This window comes from Hemiscyllium ocellatum, chromosome 3 (assembly GCF_020745735.1).
Source record: "Hemiscyllium ocellatum isolate sHemOce1 chromosome 3, sHemOce1.pat.X.cur, whole genome shotgun sequence".
NCBI lineage: Eukaryota > Metazoa > Chordata > Chondrichthyes > Orectolobiformes > Hemiscylliidae > Hemiscyllium > Hemiscyllium ocellatum.
This window is the reverse complement of record NC_083403.1, coordinates 20,002,137-20,023,554: the sequence shown is the minus strand read 5'-3', so window position 1 is coordinate 20,023,554 and position 21,418 is coordinate 20,002,137. Positions and strand designations below refer to the sequence as shown.

Here is a 21,418-nt window from a genome sequence, read left to right as displayed (position 1 = left end):
ACATGGATGCAAAATTGGTAGAGGGATAGGAAACAGAGAGGGAAGGGAGAGCAGGTTGGACAATGCCTGTAGATTGTTATTTGACTTCTATTCCTACAGCCAGTTCCAGAGCAGGCACAGCAGATGCCCTTGTGCAGGTGATTAATAAAGGCCTTTAAATGTTACAGTCCACCTGCGTGCAAATGTGTCTGGACTGAACTTGTCCAGGTAACGCAGTCAGTTTCATACAATAAAAACATGTACAAGAATTGTAATGTCTGCAGGCAACTGAGAGTTTAGATCAATGAACAAAAGACTTGGTGAATCAAACTCCATTAGAGAGTGACTTTTATTCTGAACATGCATTACCAGCTCAGCCCATTTGAAATGATAGCAGAGGGCTTCTGGCTGAAACCAACACCAAATCAAGCGAGACACAAAAATATGAGATCCTTGGTCCACCATGGTTCAAACATAGCAGTTTCTGAATTTAACAGCTAGTTGCGAGCTAATTATATATACAAGCAGTTGGTAGCAGTTCATCAAGGTAGAAGGTAAGATATGGAAACATTTTCCTATTTGTGAGACAGAACCAAAAGTAGAGATTTACCAGAATATCAGCAGCAGGAATGAGCCACTTAAACTTTGCAGCTAGATTAAAGAAACTGAAGTTGTTCTTGGAGGAGAGGAGGTTAAATGAGATTCAAATAATACTCCAAATAATTAGTGGCCTTTGATTGAATGAATGGGAAGAAACTGCACTTAGCAATTGGGTACACAGAGTTAAGTGCATTGACAAAAGGGCCAGAAGGATGCTGAGGAGAATAGTTCTGATTTGAAATACACTGCATGAAGTGTGATGTAAGCAGCTTCAATGGAAACTATCAAATGGGAATTATTTCCAGGGCTAATGCAAAAGAATCATATTGGAGACTGGTAGGCTAGGACAAATATACTGCGTGATTCCATGGAAAAAAGCTCGAATGAATACTTTACACTTAAAAATGCACAAAGCGGTGGAATATGTTGGTCTGTGACCACAAGAAGATTCAATTTTGACTCATCAAAAGAGTTCATGTATCCCAGAGACATGGAGAAACTGAATACATTTCACTCTCGGCTGAGCCTACCTACTCAGACTGCATTACTCAACATAGGCATCAGGATACTTGAGAATAAGTCATCTGCCCACTTTATGGTCTCATGGCCTTTTAGTTCAAAGTGTGCTAAAGACAGTGAGAAGGATAAGAGCATAAGAACTATAAACAGGAGTTGGCAACTCAGCCCTTTGAGCCTGCTTCACCATGGCTGATCACATCTCAGACTCATCTCCACTTTCTTGCTGTTTCCATAACTCTTTAACTCGTTACTAATTAAAACTCTACCTCCTCCTTAAATTTATTCAGTCTACTGTGTTGCCAACCAAAGAGACCCAGTGGTGCAGGTGCATAGTTCTTTGAAAGTGAAATCACAGGTAGACAGGGTGGTGAAGGAGACATTTAGTACACTTGCCTTCATTGGTCAGAACATTGGGATGTTATGGCTGTACAGGACATTGGTGAAGTCACTTTTGGAATTTGATGTTCAGTTCTGGTCTCCCTGCTACAGAAAATATATGGTTAAACGTGAAAGGGTCCAGAAAGGATTTACAAGCATGTTGCTGGGGTTGGAGTGCTTGAGCTGAAGGGCGAGGCTGGGGTTTTACTCCCTGGAGTATTGGAAGGTGAGGGGTGACATTATAGAGGTTTACAAAATCATGAGGGGCATGGCTAGGTGAATACCTAAGGTCTTTTTCCAGGGTAGTGAAGTTAAAAACTAGAGGTCATAGGTTGAAGGTGAGAGGAGAAAGATTTAAAAGGGCCCTGAGGGCTAACATTTTCACACAGAGGGTTGGACCCTGGAATGAGCTGCCAGAGGAGGTGATGGAGGCTGGTACAATTACAACATTTAAAACGCATCTGGATGAGTACATGAATAAGAAGGGTTTAGGGGGATATGGGCCAAATGCTGGCAAATGGAACCAGATCAGTTTCGGATATCTGGTCAGTACAGACGAGTTGGACTAAAGGGTCTGTTCGTATGCTGTATATCTCTATGACTCACACTCTGGGGTAGTGAATTCCACAGATTCATGGCCCTTTGTGAGAAAGATCTCAGTTCTAAATCTGCTACTCCTTATCATAAAACTATGACCTCGCATTTTAGACTGCCCCACCAGGGGAAAACATCAACTCTACAACTACTATGTCAATCCTCTTTAGCACCTTAAAAAATTTAATCACACACCATCTCATCCTTCTAAACTCTTGCAAGTATAGACTTAAACTGCTCAATTCTCCTTATAAAACATTAAACTCTGTAATTAATTCAATGAACCTTCTCTAAACTGCCTCTAATGCAATTATATGTCTTGTCAGGGTAAGGAGCCTAAAACTGCATACAGTACTCCAGATGCCCTGCATGTTTGTCTAAACACTTTCTTCATTATATACTCCAATGCTTTAGCAACAAATGCCAAAATTCAATTTGCCCTCCTGATTGCCTGGCGGAAGTGCATACTAACTTTGTGTGACTCTTGCATGAGAACTCCCAGACCCCTATGCAGCAAAGCATTTTAAATTTCTCTCTCTAAGTAGGTAGGATGCCTTTTCATTCATCAAAACGGATAACCTCACACTTATTCTTGTTAAACTCCACATGCCAAATTTTGGCCCAACTGCATTGGAGGAAGGCTTGTTTCATGAGGAGAATTGAGTAGTTTAGGTCTATACTTGCAAGAGATCACAAGGATGAGCATGGATGTAATTGACTCATATAAATAATACACCATTATTTTGTTTTCCCTTCCAAAATGAACAACTTCAAATTTTCCTACAATATACTCCATTTGTCAACTTTTTGTCCACTTCCTTAACCGACCAATATCTCTCTGTAAACTGTTTGTATCTTGCAACCTGCTTTTCAATCTATTTTTGTGTCATCTGCAAATTTGGCTGCAGTATATTTGCTTCCTTCCTCTGAGTCATTAATATACAAATGTCAGCATTTGATTTTGTTGACAAGAAACCTAGTAGATTGTGAGAAGTCATCAAATTCTATCTTTTGTTTTCAGTCTCTTAGGCAACAGTGTGTTGTGTTCCTTTGCCCCTTTTTAAATAAAATTTTCACTGCAGACACTGTTGTGTTTTTGTGTTGAGCAAGTGTGTCTGTATTTAGTATTAGTTATAATTACACACTAATGGTCAGATGTTAACCAGTGTTTGCCAATTGCTTTATGAATAAGATTTGTGTTAGAATAAAGAGATTATTTGAGGTCATTGCAGAGCCTGGTAAAATGCTCTTTTATTCTGGATAGTAACAGAAAAGGGAATTGATTGGCCACTTTGGTGTTTGAATTGACACTTTTATACTAATGGCTTGACTGGTAACATAGCGGAGCTTGATTATCAGCAGATTCCTCCCATCACAATCATAAAATCTGTTGCATGGACAATATTGGAAGCTATGAAGGTGTTAAAGCAGTGCACTCAGCAAAGTTCAAGGTAATCACACAGAGTCAACATAGTTTTGTGAAAAGGAAATCATATGTAACTAACTTATTTGAATTCTTTGAAAAAGTAACTTGTGCTGTGGATAGAGGGGAACCAATTAATGCGCTGTACTTGGATTTCCAGAAGGTACTTAATAAGGAGCTACATCAAAGGTTATTTATAAAAGTAAAGGATCATTGTGTAGGCGATAATTGACATGAATAGCAAATTGACTTGCTGACAGGAAACAGTGAGTAGGATCTTCTTTCACATTGGTAAGAGCTAATGAGTGGTGTACCAGTGATCTGCTGCACTTCAAACTTCTTACAATTCATCTGAAATATGTGGATGAATGGAACCGAGGTATGGTGGATAAATTTGCTGATGAATAGGTAGAAACAGGTAGAAAATAACACGTAGAAGAATAAATTGTCAAGAGGTCAGAAAGGAATATAAATAGTTTAAGTTAATGGGCAAATATATGGCAAATGGAGCATAATGTGAGAAGATGCAAAACTGTCATTTTGGCAGGAAGAATTAAAGAATAATATCATCAAACTGGCAAGAACTTGCCATGCTCTGAAATGCAGAAGGATCTGGGTGTTTTAGTACATAAATTGCAAGAGTTTTCTCTATAGGTAGAGCAAGCAATTTGGCAAGTATGTAGAATGTTATCATTTCTTGGGTGGATAATTGATTACAAAAGTAGAGAGGTTATGCTTCAGTTATATTGTGTGCCAGCAAGGCTACCTCTGGAGTACAGTGCACAGTACCGGTCTCCTTACTTAAGGAAGGATGAAAATGCATTGGAAACAGTTCACAGAAGATGAACATTTGGTATGGGAAGGGTATCTTATTAGGAAAAGTTGTACAGGCTTGACTCGTATCTGCAGGAATTAAGAAGAGAAAGAGATAACTTGATTAAAACATACAAGATCCTGAGGGGTCTTGACAGGTGAGATAAGACATCACTACAAGAGTTTCTCAGTATAGTGTCTGAGGTCCAATGTTCAGTTGCTTCATCAAAGACTTTCCTTCTATTACAAGGTCAGGTGCAGGGATGTTCACTGGCAATTGCACAATGGTCACCACTGTTTGTAGCATTACACCTAGGCTTGGGCTGACATGTGGGAAGAAACATTTGTCAGGCAATGATCATTTCCAACAAGAGAGAACAAACACATCTCTTCTTGACATTCAATAGCATTGCCATCACTGAAACCTTCAGGGTTATCAGTGAACAAACATTGAAGTTAGCCAGCCAGATAAACGCTGTGGCTACAACAGCAGGTCAAAGTTTGGCACTTTTGTGGTCTGCAATTCACATCCCAACTCCCCAAAGCCTGTCCATCTACAAACAACAAGCCACACGAGTGATGGAATACTATCCAAGTGGATGGGTGCAGCTCCAAAAACGCTCAAGTAATTTGACATTATCCAGGTCAAAGTAGTCTGCTTGGCTTCCCATCTACCACCAACGAAAAGTCTTAGCAGTGAGTATGATCTACAAGATGAACTGCAGTAACTCAGCAAGGCTCCTCGGACAGCATCTTCTAAGTTCAGGACCTGTACCACCCAGAAGGACATGAGAGGCAGACGCACGAGTGGTGCAAGTTATTTTACAAAACATCTCACCATCCTGACATGGGAACATATCACTGTTCCTTCATCACTGCTAGTCAAAATCCTGGTACTCCCTCCTTAACAGCATTGTGTTCCCTACACCCATGAACTACCCCAATCAAGAACAAAGGTCACCATCACCTTTTCCAGGGTAATTAGAGATGGTCAATAAATGCTGGCCTGGCCTGTGACACCAATGTCCCACAAATGAATAAACAAAGAGGATGTATCCTTTGGTGGGGAAAGCTAGCATGAAGAGTCATCATTTAAAAATAAAAGGATGACCATTTAAAGAGTGAAGAACTTTTCTCTCAGCATGTTGCGGCTGTACAGGCCATTGGTTAGGCCACTGTTGGAATATTGCGTGCAATTCTGGTCTCCTTCCTTTCAGAAAGATGTTGTGAAACTTGAAAGGGTTCAGAAAAGATTTACAAGGATGTTGCCAGGATTGGGGGATTTGAGCTATAGGGAGAGGCTGAATAGGCTGGGGCTGATTTCCCTGGGGCATCAGAGGCTGAGGGGTGACCTTATAAAGGTTTATAAAGTCATGAGGGGCATGGATAGGATAAATAGGCAAAGTCTTTTCCCTGGGGTAGGGGAGTCCAGAACAAAAGGGCATAGGTTTTTGGTGAGAGGGGAAAGATATAAAAGAAACCTAAGGGGCAACTCTTTCACACAGAGGGTGGTATGTGTATGGAATGAGCTGCCAGAGGAAGTGGTGGAGGCTGGTACAACTGCAACATTTAAAAGGGTATGTGAATAGGAACGGTTTGGAAGAATATGGGTCGGGTGCTGGTAGGTGGGACTAGGTTGGGTTAGGATATCTGGTCGGCATGGACGAGTTAAACTGAAGGGTCTGTTTCTGTGCTGTACATCTCTGTGAACCTATGATTCATGAGTCTTTGGAACTGACCTTTTCAAAAGTCTGTAGAAGCAGAATCTTTGAATATTGTTGAATCAGAAATGGATTGGTTCTGATTTGATTTGACTTGATTTAATTTATTATTGTTCCATGCTCCAAGATACAGTGAAAAGTATCGTTTTATATGCTAACCAGATAAATCATACTTTATATAAGCACATCAGGGTTATAGAACCGAATACAGAATATAGCGTCACAGCAGCAGAGAAGGTGCAGAGAAAGGTCAACTCAATTATTTGAGAGGTTGGTTCATAAGTCTGGTAACAGCAGGGAAGAAGCTGTTCTTGAAACTGTTGTTTCGTGTTTTCAGCCACTCACAGCCCTGGCCAAGGCATTCGCAACACAGTCAGGGTGACTGTAAAGAAGGTGGAGGAGCATATACCGGTCGATTGGACGGTGTTTGTGAAGAAGATTTTGCTGGAGTGCTGCGGGTTTGAAGCAGCGGACGTTTACTGCCTACAGGATTTCCCTGCGGCAGGCTATTTCGACATGACCTTCAGGAGCATGAAGAATTGCGAGCAGCTCCTGAAGGTCTTCAAGGAGAAGGAAGGGGAACCTCTGTTCTCCATCTTGTCGACAGTCCTGTTGTGTGTGCTTCCCGCACAGAGGAGTTGGGTTGTAACAATCCAGGTGTACAACCCTCACGTCCCAGCAGCAGATGTCCAGGTCGAGGGAGAGAGTACCGATGTGGTCGATCCTTTCGGGATCTGGACAGGTCAGAATAACCCTGAGGGTCGATGCCAGTAGGAACATCCTCCACCCACCCTCCAGCTTTGCCATCGGAGGAAGCAGAGGCTACCTGACATACGCAGGGCAGCCGAAAGTGTGCCGAACCTGCGGGAGGTCAGGCCACATGGCGGCGGATTGTAAGGTGACCGTCTGCCGAAACTGCAAGCAGGAAGGCCACCCGACCAAGGAATGTAAGGAGGCCAAGAACTGTAACCTGTGTGGAGAGGCGGGCCACATGTACAAGACCTGCCCAAGAGCTGCCACCTACGCACAGATGGCTGGAGGTGGCAACACGAGCCGTAGATCGACTAAGACCAGCAAGGTACCACAAAACAGCACGGGAACGGTGTCTGGAGGTACCCAGAAGGAAGAGCAGGCTGTAGCGGAGCAGACGGCAGACAGCGGGGAGATGCAGCAGCCGATCCAAGCTCCTTCAAGACAGACGGAGGAAATGGAAGAGGAGGGATCAAAGGAGGCTGAGGATTGGATTACTGTCAAAAGCAGGAAGAGGAAAACTCTCAAGGGCCCCAGAGCCACCCAACGACACCTACGCAACGAGGATACAGGCAGCTCTTCCGACGGTGAGGACGGGCGCAAGGAGGGTCGTCACCAGAGGAAGAGACAGAGCGCCGCGGGGAGAAAGGAGGGCAGCACCACCCAAGCAGGGAAAGACGATCCCTCTGAGGGGATGGGGAGAGGCCTCCCCCCATCAGGTGAGAACCAAGAGGTACCCACCGGCCCACAGCTCCAGGTAACTGGGAGCAGCGGTCCTGTGACAGCCCCGCTGTCAGATGGAGAACTGGACGGTGCGGAGTCTGGGCACAACCCGAAGACACCAAAGCGGGAAATGGCTCCAGCGTGGAGCCGGACAGCTACCTCAGCCCTGGGAAAGTCCAGCAGTTTGCCGTCACCACGGGGATGCACAGAGCTACCCCAGAGGGGCAAGACCAGCCGCAAATGGACACTGTTAACCTCGTAAACTGTTAAAATGGGGTTAAAAATTGCCAGCAACAATGTGCGTAGCATCAAATCGGCTAAGCGATGTGTTTCTATGATGGCCTTCCTGGCCAACGTTAAAGCCGACGTCCTGTTTCTGCAGGAGTGCGGGATACCGCACCTCAGCAGCTACAGGAGATGGTTGGGCTTGTGGGTCCATGGGCCGTCAGTTTGGTCAGGGGACAACGATAGCCGCGCCTCCGGCCTGGGTATCCTGTTGCGAGGAGGCAACTTCACCATCTCTGAGGTTAAGGAGGTGGTGGGCGGGCGCCTCCTCGTCACCGACATCATGTACAGGAATGTTCCCCTGAGACTGATTAATGCGTACGCCCCAGTGGGTAAGAGTGAACGGTTGGCTGTCCTGCAGCAGCTTCCACTGTTGCTGGCTACGTCCAGGCCGGTCATTCTGGCCAGAGACTTCAACTGTATCATTGATGCAGATGGACGATCCGGCGGGGAGGGGGGGTGACAGTAAACTGGACACCACGTCCAGAGCCCTGATGGACACGGTAAAAGATGCCAAGCTGCATGACGTCTTCAGCAATCCTGCAGATGGAGCGCAGCGTAGATACACCTGGTTACGGGCAGACGGGTCTATCCGCTCAAGGATAGATTACCTGTTTGTGTCCCGAACGCTCTCGGTCAGATCCACCGACGTCAAGCCGGTGTTCTTCTCTGACCACTGCATCCTGCTGGCCGACTGTCACCTACAGGACGAGCAGCGGGCGGGTAAGGGAACGTGGAAGCTGAACACAAAGCTGTTGACCTCGGGAAACATTGAGGAGCTCAAGGAGGGACTAGCAGGTTGGAGAACCATGAAGCCCCTCTTTGAGTCCCCAGCGGACTGGTGGGAAACAGTAAAAGGGAACATCAAGAGGTTCTTCATCCTCAAAGGTGTTCAGGAGGCGAGAGAGAGGCGGGGAAAACTGTCCCAGCTCCAAACTCCAGGAAAGTATGCAGAACCTGCTCCTGCGGCAGACGATGGGGGTCGATGTCACGGAGGACCTCAGGGAGGTGAAGGGCCCGCAAGCCTCGCTCTCTGCCTCAGAGGCTTCCAAGATAATCTTCCGGTCCAGGGTCTGCTCAGTGGAGCAGGAGGAGGTGTGCTCACGTTTCTTCTTCCAGAAGGTGCTCAAAGAGAGCTCTGTGCTCAGAAGCCTGAAGGAAGAAGACGGCTCGATAACGTCATCTCAGGCTGATGTCATGAGGATCAGTAAATCCTTCTATGCCAGTCTGTATGACGCGAAGCTGACTGACAGCGCGGCCTCCCAGTCGTTCCTGTCCTCTATCATGGAGGTCTTAGACGACAGAACACGCGAGAGGCTGGACCAGCCGCTATCTCTGGATGAGCTGACCAAGGCCCTTGAGTCCTTCGAAAAGAATAAAACTCCCAGAAGCGATGGCTTACCGGTCGAGCTCTATTCCGCTCTGTGGGACTTGATTGGCGAGGACCTGCTGGAGGTGTATGTCAGTATGTTTCGAGCAGGTACCATGAGTGAATCCAGGAGGAAAGGCATCATCACCCTCATCTACAAACGGAAGGGGGAGAGGGAGGAACTCAAAAATTGGAGACCAATCTCACTGTTGAATGCGGATTACAAAATTCTGTCAAAGGTAATCGCCAACTGAGTCAGGTCTGCTCTGGGGTCGGTGATTCACCCTGACCAAACCTGTGCTGTGCCGGGTAGGAAGATCGCTGAGAGTCTCGCACTCCTCAGGGATAAGATCGCCTATGTGCAGGACAGAGGGTTGGACACCTGCCTGATCAGCCTGGACCAGGAGAAAGCCTTTGACAGGATATCACACAGGTATGTGAGAGATGCTCTCTCCAAAACAGGTACATGAGAGATGTTCTTTCCAAAATGGGTTTTGGGGAGGGAATCTGCAATTGGATCAGACTGCTCTACACCAATATTGTCAGTGCAGTCTCAATCAATGGGTGGGAATCAGATAGCTTCCCAGTCAGATCTGGAGTCAGGCAGGGCTGCCCTCTCTCTCCTGCCTTGTTTGTGTGCTGCATAGAGCCATTTGCCGAGTCCATCAGGAAGGATGTGAGCCTGAGATGGGTGACTATTCTTGGCAGTGGAGGCCTGCAGGTTAAGGCCTCCCTGTACATGGATGACATCGCCGTTTTCTGCTTGGATCCGCTGTCCGTGCACAGACTCGTGTGCATATGTGACTAGTTCGAACAGGCCTCAGGGGCCAAGGTAAACCGAGGCAAGAGCGAGGCCATACTCTTCGGGAACTGGGCCAACCAATCCTCGACCCCCTTCACCGTCAGGACTGACCATCTGAAGGTGCTGGGTATTGGTTTGGGGGGGCTGGGGCACGCGCCAAGTCTTGGGAGGAGCGTATCAGCAAAGTGAGGCAGAAACTGGGCAGATGGAAGCTACGGTCGCTCTCCATCGCGGGAAAAAGCCTGGTCATCAGGTGTGAGGTACTGTCATTGCTATTATACATGGCACAGTTCTGGCCTATTCCCAGAACCTGTGCCGCTGCAGTCACCCGGGCCATCTTCCAGTTTATATGGAGATCAAAGATGGACCGGGTCCGAAGGGACTCGCTGTACAAAGATCTGGGCAACAGGGGAAAAAATATACCCAATGCCACTCTCACCCTGATGGCCACCTTTGTGTGTGGCTGCATCAAGCTGTGCATGAATCCCCGGTACACAAACACCAAGCGTCACTACATACTGAGGTTCTACCTGTCCCTGGTGTTGCGAAGGATGGACCTGGCCTCGCTGCCGCGGAACGCTCCAAGTAGATGGACCGTTCCGTATCACCTGTCCTTCATGGAGAAGTTTATGAAGAAAAACACCTTTGACCACAAGTCCATCAGGAAGTGGTCAGCACGTAGTGTCCTTGAGACCCTTTGGGAAAAGGAGAGGGTGGATCCTATCGAGCGGTTCCCTGAGCAGACTGTCAAAGCCATTTGGCAGGATGCCTCATTGCCAGAACTTTCCAACAAGCACCAAGACATGGCTTGGCTGGTGGCGAGAAGGACTCTGCCTGTGAGATCCTTTATGCACGCCCGGACTCTCAGCCGCACCGCACGCTGCCCTCGAAGCGGCTGCGGGGGGGGAACGAGACTGTCACACACCTCCTTCTGGAATGTGCCTACGCAGAAGAAGTCTGGAGAGGAATGCAGTGGTGTTTGTTGAGGTTCGTCCCGAGCAGCGCCGTGACACGGGACTCCGTGCTCTACGGCCTGTTCCCCGGGACGCACACCGAGACGAACATCAACTGTGCCTGGAGGATCATCAATTCGGTGAAGGATGCTCTCTGGGCGGTCAGAAACCTGTTGATCTTCCAGCTGAAGGAGTTGACCCTGACTGAGTGTTGCAGACTGGCACATTCCAAGGTCCAGGAATATGTGCTGAGGGACGCGCTGAAGCTTGGGGCAGCTGCCGCCAAGGTGCGGTGAGGAAAGACCACCATGTAACATCTGCCTGTCTAAAGAAGAACAGGGGGCCCATGCAGTCATTTGGGCTCTGCTGACGCCTCAGCTAAAAAATGTACTCGTACAGACCTGTAAATAGGAACGATTACTCTGTTTCGGTATGCAAAGAAATGGAATGTTTACATATGTTTAGCATGTCCACTTGTATAGATCACCAACGTATTTTATGAAATAAGTATATTTTTGAAATTAAAAAAAAGTTGTTTCGTGTTTTCAAAGTTTGGTATCTTCTGCCCAATGCAAAAGGGTGGAAGAGATTACAACCAGGGTGGGTGAGGTCTTTGATTATGTTGGCTGCTTTCCCGAGGCACTGGGAAATGTAGGTGGAGTCAAAGGAAGGCAGGCTGTTTTTTCTGATGCTGAAAATGTATTGCTGGTTAAAGCACAGCAGGTTAGGCAGCATCCAAGGAACAGGAAATTTGACGTTTTGGGCCAGAGCCCTTCATCAGGATGGGCTGCATTCACAGCTTTCTGTAATTTCGTGCAGGTTGTGGGCAGAGCAGTTGTCATACCAAGCCATTATGCATCCAATGAGGTTACTTTCTGTGGAGCATTGGTAAAAATTGCTAAGAATCATCGTGGACAGTGGCACTGGTGTACTTTCTTGACTGTAGCATCGATGTGGATGGATCAGGATAGATTGTTGCTGATATCTACTCCAAAGAGCTTGAAGCTCTTGACCACCTCCACCTCAGCACCATTAATTGAGACAGGGGCATGTCCACCCCTCCATTTCCTGAAGTCAATGACCAGCACCTTCATTTTGATGACACTGAGCTTGTTGTCTTTACACCATGCCACATAGTCTCATCATTGTTTGACATCCAATCCACTGCAGTGGTGTCATCCGCAAATCTGTGAGCAATGTAGTGAAAGGTTCTCAGGGCAAAGGAGTGATGTGGATTGGACTTAAAATCAGATCAAGCAAGATCTGATCAAGCAGCATTTAGATTAGATTACTTACAGTGTGGAAACAGGCCCTTCGGCCCAACAAGTCCACACCGACCCGCCGAAGCACAACCCACCCATTCCCCTACATTTACCCTTTACCTAACACTACCGGCAATTTAACATGGCCAATTCACCTGACCTGCATATCAAATGGCAGAAAAGGTTTGCCTGGCCAAATGGTCTACTCCTAATTAAATGTTCATATTATCATATGTGACTATGTTAACCTTAGTAGGGGATGATGGGAGTACACAAGGGTGGTTAACATCTGCAGGAATTTGTGTGATTGACTTAACATTTACTGCAGGTACCCTCAGGATGGTGTCCACATGTGAAAAGGGGTCTTCATCAGCACGTTAATGTTTCTCCTGCAGAGAATCGCTTTCCACATTGTTTTTGAACATATTGCTTTTGATTTGCATACACACAAAGACAACAGGAAATGAAACAAGTTTCCTACCTGCTTGTAAAAGTCAGAGCGAGTGAGGCAGCGAGGTGCGGCATCAGACGAAGGTACTGGGTCTGATGCTCAATGATTTTCACCTCTTCTTTGTCTTTAGGTCCAAATTGCCTCCGGCTAATTTTAAAAACAACGGGGACAGGAGCAAAAGATTAACAAAACATTACAGCAAGCTTGTCCAGTAACTCAATGACTGCTATATATAAATGTCTGTATATAATCACTTAATAAGTTACAGTCAGAACAGAGATCTGGCCGTGTCAAATTTAATTCGCTAAAGTTCCTGTAAAGTATCTTGGGGATATCTTACTATATAAAAAGCGTCACATAAATGTAAGCAGGAGTTGTTGAGAGGATTGGATAATTTCTCTGTCAATCGCAATACTGAGATTAATTTTACGCACACAATTAGTACTGTAACTATTCTCCACTCACTGCACTTTGATGGAGAGATAATCTTGCTGTTATTGGGGCTTTGCAATCATTCCAGTCAAAAGTTCGGAGACTGCTTTTAAAATCATACATTCCTTGAACTCATTGGCCAACAAAAGATCAATATTCAGTCAAGGAAACAATCATATCATTGAACAGAGACCAATAACGTTAGAGAGGAAAAGGAAAACTAAAGATCGTGAGATCATGGATATCTGAATAAAGACTGAAAAGGAAGAAGATCTATCAATTTCTGTAAAAACAAATCAAAAAGTTTATCATGGATGCACTCTTGCATATTCTGTTTTATAATAAGAGTTCCAAACTGTTAGCAACAGAACAGTGACACAGTGATAATTTTGTAAAGCCCATGTAAAGATGGGAAATAGTCTCTTTCCACTAATTCTGAACCAGAAATGGTTTATTTTATTGAGAGCAAGCTTGCTAATTAGCACCAATTAGAGAAATTAATTTGTGTAACATTTTTTAAGCAATTCACCGATCAACATTGATTACCCATTGCTACCATCTTTGAGAAGGAAGTTCTCTGCAGTCCAGTTGGTGTAGATGCACCCACAGTGCTGTTAGGAAAGGAGTTCCAGAATTTTGATCCAGTGACACTGAGGAAATGACATTATATTTCCAGGTCAGGATGGTGCATAGCTTGGAGGGGAACATGCAGGTGGTGATGTTCTCAAGAATTTGCTGTCCTTGTCCTTCCAAATGGAAATGATCATGGGTTTGGAAGATGGCGCCTAGGGAGCCTTGGTGAATTTCTGCAGTGTATCTTGTAGATTGGTATACACTGCTGCTGCCAAGCGTCAATGGTGGAGGGAGTGGATGCTTATGGATGTGGTGTTAAAGCAGGTTACTTAATCCTGGATTGTGTCAAGCTTCTCAAGTATTGTTGGAGCTGCACTCATCCAGGCAAATGGGGAGTATTCCATCACACTGCTGGCTTGTGACTTGTGACTTGAGGGCAGGCTTTGAAGAGTCAAAAAATGGGTTACTTATTTTGAGATTCCTGGCCTTTGACGTGCTCTTGTAGTCACAGTATTTAAGTGGATAGTCCAGTTCAGATTCTCATCAATTGTAACCCCCTGATGTTGGTAGTGGAGAATTATGTGATACTGATGCTGTTGAACATCAAGGGGTGATTGTTAGATTCTCATTCTTGTTGGAGATGGTCATGACCTGACGCTTGTGTAGTGTGAATGCTTCTTGCTATTTGTCTAACTTGCATATTGTCCAAGCCTTGCTGCATTTGGATATGGACTGCTTCAGTTCCTGTGGAATTGTGAATGATGCTGAACATTGCGGGGTGAACCAGTGAACATCCCCACTTTAACCTTATGATGGTGAAAGGTCATTGATGAAGTAGCTGAAAATGATTGGGTCAAGGACACTACCCTGCGGAACTCTGCAGAGATGTCTTGGAGCTGAGATGACTGACCTCTAACAACCACAACCATTCCCTTTTTGCCAGGTTTCCATCGAATTCCCATTGACTTCAGCTTTGCCTGGGCCCCTTGATGCAATGTTGAAAGCAAATGAAAGAACTTGCACCAGCTGCACATTATACATAGTAGCAACTGACACACAAATATTGAAACAACTGACTAGATGTTCTATTTTCTGTTGGTTGAGGGAAGAACATTAGTCAGGATACCAAGACAACAAACTACTCGTGAAAAAGTGCCACAGGGGATTTTACATCCAATTGAGTTAGCATAACAAAGCCATAGTTTAATGCTTCAATTAAAAGATAGTACTTTCAAAATGCATCACTGAGTCAGTACTGTTCTGAAGTAAGTATGTGTTTAGTCCAATGTGAACCTTTAAGGGCACAATCTTTGTTGCTTGACAAGTCAGCCATTAAAGCCATTCATAAAGCCTTTCTCATCACAGAAAACATTTGAAGGACAGTGTAGAAAAGAGAGAGGAGTGGGACCAACTTAGAACTTAGAATGCAGAAGGTACAGTAAAGAATGTGCGAGGTCTCCAAAAGAGTTTGCAGGATGACAAGTGCTCAAGATAGAGGTTCAATTGGAAAAAAAATGTAAAATTTTGGATTAATTCCTCTCCCTCTCCTGTTTTGAAGGTGCAGACAATTGCCGAAGTACTTCCAGTTTTCTTCTGTACAGTATCCCAACCGCTAATTCCTGGCAAACTAAGCACAAATATACTTGAACTTGTCCTCACATTTTAAAGCAGCAGTCACTGAAAAACTAATCAGGATTGGGAACCAGGCCTGATTTTTCCTTTTCTTTCTCGGTGGTATAACTAACTGACCAACCCTGACAGAGGTTCACTAAATGACTGAAGGCAGAGGAAGTAAGTTGGGTTTTCAGAAAACTTATAGCTCAGGTACTCTGTGGACAACTTGCAAAGGTTTCTTCATCAGCAGTTCCTTCACCATTGAGAAGAACTAGGACAGCAAATTCATGTCAGCATCACCTCCAAGTCTCCCTCCAAATTACAATCATTCAGACCTGGACATATGTCAAAAATGGAGAGATGTTGGCAAATTATAAAAGATATTTCAGGGGTAAAAAACTGATTGGTTACTCAGCTAACTAATTCTTTGCCTGTTGCAGAAACGATAGTTATCTCACTCAACAAATAAATGTTGTTGATGTCACTGAATTTTATCTCAGTTTATTTTATTTCTGTGATTTCAAATCAATCTCCCTGCTGAACATAACCTTATCATTTAAAATGTAATAACTGTCAGAGGTTTGAAAGCATTCAAGGAACTGTACCTCAGCATTGTTTTGATCTGTGGGCTTCCATTTCGTGCCGTATAAGACAACATGCATCTTGTTTACAGGTAGTGAAGGTGAATCTTCCAGCTCAACGCCTGCCCTTGTAACATTTCTTACACTTGCACGATTGTGCATTGAGGGTGGACCATATTTTCAAGAACCTTTATGACACAAGGAGCTGGAGTGCATGCTTTGGCTGTGCTGTTAACATTGCGCACGATATGTAATGCTAACATCTCTCAATGTCTGACATCACAAGATAATCTACCATACAGATTTCAAATCAAATGCCCATGCTTTTGCTCGTTATCTAGAGTTTAGGAGTTTGTTTTGCTGCTAATAACATTATCCAACATTGCTGACAAGCAAGTCTAGTTGAAAGTAATGACCGTCAAAGTTTAAGTTAGTGCCAATACAGACTTGCTGCATCATCGCTGCCTTTGGAAAATCATATTCGACATAATTAGTGAAATGTACATGTTAAAGAGTACTTCAGCTTTTTAAAGCTCAGAAACCAGACATACATGAGTCATCACAGGGCTGATACATTTGAAAAAACAATACTGAAGCGATAGTGCTTAGAATTTTTCATAATAGTGGGGGAGAAATTACAGTGAAATGTTATTTTATGAGAGGTTACTCAAAGCAATGAAATAATTATTGCTAGCAGCAGTTCACTATTTGCTCAGTGGACTCGAATGAAATTCTTTTCAGCATTATTTTGTCAATGCCACAATGAAACGGGTTCATTGCCTCATGAGCACCACGACCCAAGAGAGTCAGAGGAGAATAGCAGCATTGTTTACATCTGTCAGCTGACTCCAGTCAAGAGAGTGCCCTATGTTTTGTGAGCAGCAACTAAACAGTACCAGTATGAAGGCAGCAGCAGTATGAGGGACACCTACAGTCACCAATTCACTCCAACAGTCTAATGCACAGACTTGTTTACAGATGCTGCACCGTAGTGATGATATGAAAACAACAAATAGTTACAGGAGACCCAGTTTATGAGCCTTTTCATGATACTTAATCTCCCACAGTACTGCTCTCAATGAATCAAATATTATGGTGCTGCAACAATGTGGAGGGGGATCTCCTAGAATTCAAACATTAAGGAAGAAATAAAATTGCCACACACAAAAAAAAATTAAAATGTCTGGTAGGAACTCTCCAAATATAGCTCCATAAAGATTATTTTGATTGACTCCAGGATATTAAGCATTTCACTTCTGTACAATAGGTGCATAAATGTATATATTATGTAGAAGAATAAGACATGTTCAATACAGTGACAGAGTTCATAAGACAATACAATAAAGGAGCAAAATTAGGGCATTTGGCCCAAGGACTCTGCTCTGCCATTACATAATAAATCCTGACAGTGTAGAAGATGATCATTTGGTCCATCGAGGCTACACCGACCCTCCAAAGAGCATCCCATCCCAGACCCACCTCCTACCCCACCCCTGTAACCCTGCATTTCCCATGACTAAGCCACCTTGCCTGCATATTCCTGGACACTAAGGGAAATTTAGCTTGGCCAATCCACCTAATCTGCAGGATTGGACCGTGTAAGAAACTAATGTAGGGAACAATGGCTCCATGATTAGCATTGCTGTCTCACAGTACCAGGGATCTGGGTTTGATTCCACCCTTGGGCAAATGGCTGAGTGGAGTTTGCACCTTCTCCCTGTGATTGCATAGGTTTCCTCCAGGTGCTCCAGTTTCCACCCGCAGTCTAAAGACGTGCAGGTCAGGTTGATTTGCCTGATTTGCTCATGGTGTCCAGGATGTGTAGGTTGGTTGGGTTAGTAGGATCTTTCTGTGTGGATATTGATTGTCCCAACAATGACAACTGTAATGCAGGAAATCTTTGGTTATGAAGTGCTTTTGGACATCAAAATTTGGAAATTCCAAGAAAATTTAAAGCCGGTAATCATTTTTTTTAAAGGAACTGCATTCTCCCTTTAAACTTTTGTCACTAGGTTCCAATATTGCAAAGCTGGAACGTTGATTTCCCAACATGGATGGAATTTAAGAAACTGGCTAAAATGGAAACATGATTTGAAGTTAAGTGCTAATGATTTGGAGTCAGTCAGCTTAGTTAGTTGGATGGCTGGTTTGCGATACAGAGTGATGCCAGCAGTGTAGATTCCATTGCCACACTGGCTGAGGTTACCATGAAGAAATTGCTTTCTCGACCTTGCCTCTCTCCAGAGGTGTGCTGGCTCTCAGGTTAAATTACCTGCAGTTGTCTATATCTAATGGGAGTACCGACCTTTGGTCCTCTGGGATAATGGCGACTTTAGTTATCATTTTACTCGAGTTAATGTTTCAGTTTCATGACATTCACAGAGGAGATGAGAGGATTGATGATGATGTCACTGCATCAATAATCCAGAGGACCCAAGCTAATGATCTCAAAACATGGGCTCAAATCTTATCATGGCAGCTGGTGAAATTTAAATTCAATTAATAAATTTGGAGTCAGTCTCAGAAAATAAACTAACTAGCTCATGACAACTATCATTGATTTTTATAAAAGCCCACCTGGTTCATGAGTGCCCTCTAGAATCATGGTGTCAGGGCTAACATATTAACATAGATAAAGGATTGGTTAGCTAACAGGAATCAGGGACTTTTCTTTCAGATTGGCAAGTTGCAACTAATGGTGCGTCACAGGGATTGGTGCTGCAACCTCAATTATACATAATCTACGTCAATGACTTGGATGAAATGACCAAATGTAAGTTAGCTAAATTTATTGATTACACCAAGATGGTTAAGAAATTTAATTGCAAGAAGAAGTGGAGAGAGTCTGCAAAGGGATATAGATTTGGCAAAGGTGTGGGCAAAATTGGAGGAATATGTAGGAAAATGTGAGCTTGTCCGTCTTGGTGGAAGAATAGAATAAGAAGTACAATTTACTCAAAGATTACACAGCCAGCTTGGTGTCCTGGTGCATTAGCCACAAGTTAGTCTGCAGACCCAGCAAGTGAACAGGACGATACATGAATATAGATAGTTAGTGCAAGGGGAATGCAATATAAATAAAGGAAGATTTTCTGTCACCATAAATGCCCTTGGTGAGATTACATCTGGAGTTCTGGGATAGTTTTGGTCTCATTATTTGAAAATTTATTGCAACTCATTCCAATAAAGAAAGGTTGAACAGATTAGACCCATATTCAGCGGTGTTTTTTTATAAGAATATGAGGTAATCTTATTGAAATATACAAGATCCTGAGTGGATTGACAGGATGGATTCTGGAGAAGAGACTAGACCTAGGGGAACTTGTTTAACAATGAGAGGTCTCATATTTAAAATGGAGACGAGAAGGATTTTTTCACTCAGAGAACTAATAAATTGTGAGACTCTGTTCCTCAGGAAACAGGGGAGGCTGGAACATTTGATTTACTTAAGGATGTTAGATGGATTTTTGATAGCAAGGGAGATAAAGTTTATGGAAGGCACACAGAAAAGTGGTGTTGGGATCATTACCAGGTCAGTGGTGATCTTATTGATTAGGTAGGTAAAAACAATGATTGCAGATGCTGGAAGCCAGATTCTGGATCAGTGGTGCTGGAAGAGCACAGCACTTCAGGCAGCATCTAAGGAGCAGCGGAATCGACGTTTCAGGCAAAAGCCCTTCATCAGGAATAAAGCCAGTGAGCCTGAAGCGTGGAGAGATAAGCTAGAGAAGAGTAGGGGTGGGGAGAAAGTAGCATAGAGTACAATAGGTGAGTGGGGGAGGGGATGAAGGTGATAGGTCAGGGAGGAGAGGGTGGAGTGGATAGGTGGAAAAGGAGATAGGCAGGTAGGACAAGTCCAAACAAGTCATGGGGACAGTGCTGAGCTGGAAGTTTGGAACTAGGGTGAGGTGGGGGAAGGGGAAATGAGGAAACTGTTGAAGTCCACATTGATGCCCTGGGGTTGAAGTGTTCCGAGGCAGAAGATGAGGTGTTCTTCCTCCAGGCTTCTGGTGGTGAGGGAGCAGTGGTGAAGGAGGCCCAGAACCTCCATGTCCTCGGCAGAGTGGGAGGAGGAGTTGAAATGTTGGGCCACGGGGCGGTGTGATTGATTGGTGCGGGTGTCCCGGAGATGTTCCCTAAAGCGCTCTGCCAGGAGGCGTCCAGTCTCCTCAATGTAGAGGAGACCGCATCGGGAGCAACAGATACAATAAGTGATATTAGTGGATGTGCAGGTAAAACTTTGATGGATGTGGAAGGCTCCTTTAGGGCCTTGGATGGAGGTGTGGACGCAAGTTTTACAGTTCCTGCGGTGGCAGGGGAAAGTGCCAGGATGGGAGGGTGGGTTGTAGGGGGGGCGTGGACCTGACCAGGTAGTCACGGAGGGAATGGTCTTTGCGGAAGGCGGAAAGGGGTGGGGAGGGAAATATATCCCTGGAGGTGGGGTCTTTTTGAAGGTAGCAAATGTCGGCAGATGATTTGGTTTATGTGAATGTTTGTAGGGTGGAAGGTGAGCACCAGGGGCGTTCTGTCCTTGTTAGGGTTGGAGGGTTGAGGTCTGAGGGCGGAGGTGCGGGATGTGGGCGAGATGTGTTGGAGGGCATCTTGAACCACATGGGAAGGGAAATTGCGGTCTCTAAAGAAGGAGGCCATCTGGTGTGTTCTATGATGGAACTGGTCCTCCTGGGAGCAGATACAGCGGACACGGAGGAATTGGGAATACGGGATGGCATTTTTGCAGGAGGTAGAGTGGGAAGAGGTGTAATCCAGATAGCTGTGGGAGTCGGTGGGTTTGTAAAAAATGTCAGTGTCAAGTCGGTCATCATTAATGGAGATGGAGAGGTCCAGGAAGGGGAGGGAGGTGTCAGACATGGTCCAGGTAAATTTAAGGTCAGGGTGGAATGTGTTGGTGAAGTTGATGAATTGCTCAACCTCCTCGCGGGAGCATGAGGTGGCACCAATGCAGTCATCAATGTAGCGGAGGAAGAGGTGGGGAGTGGTGCTGGTGTAAATACGGAAGATCAACTGTTCTACGTAGCCAATAAAGAGACAGGCATAGCTGGGGCCCATATGTGTGCCCATGGCTACCCCTTTGGTCTGGAGGAAGTGGGAGGATTCAAAGGAGAAACTGTTAAGGGTGAGGACCAGTTCAGTCAAACGAATGAGAGTGTCGGTGGATGGGTACTGTTGGGGACTTCTGGAGAGGAAAAAACGGAGGGCTTGGAGGCCCTGGTCATGGTGCATGGAGGTGGAGAGGGATTGAATATCCATGGTGAAGATGAGGCTTGGGGGCCGGGGAAACGGAAGTCTTGGAAGAGGTGGAGGGCGTGGGTGGTGTCTCGAACGTATGTGGGGAGTTCCTGGACTAGGGGGGATAGGACAGTATCGAAGTAGGTAAAGATGAGTTCAGTGGGGCAGGAGCCTGCTGAGACAATGGGTCGGCCAGGGTGATCTTATTGACTGGTGGAGCATGTTCAAAGAGCCAAATGGCTTACTCGTACCCTTATGCCCCTATTTAGGGAAGGAAATCTAAAATCTGGCTCCATTTGCAATATGGTTGACTCTTGACTGCCCTCTGAAATGGCCCAGTAAGCAACTC

At 44.9% G+C, this 21,418-nt stretch overlaps 1 protein-coding gene across 3 annotated transcripts in view; it reads right to left on the bottom strand.

Annotated features, from left to right (window-relative positions):
* Positions 1-21,418, bottom strand: part of acoxl (acyl-CoA oxidase-like) — a 417,467-nt gene that overhangs the window by 243,451 nt on the left and 152,598 nt on the right. For all 3 annotated transcript variants that reach the window (XM_060848850.1, XM_060848867.1, XM_060848859.1), the window contains one exon: positions 12,653-12,769. In XM_060848850.1, the coding sequence (XP_060704833.1) occupies positions 12,653-12,769 (117 nt within the window). The remainder of the gene's footprint in view (positions 1-12,652; positions 12,770-21,418) is intronic.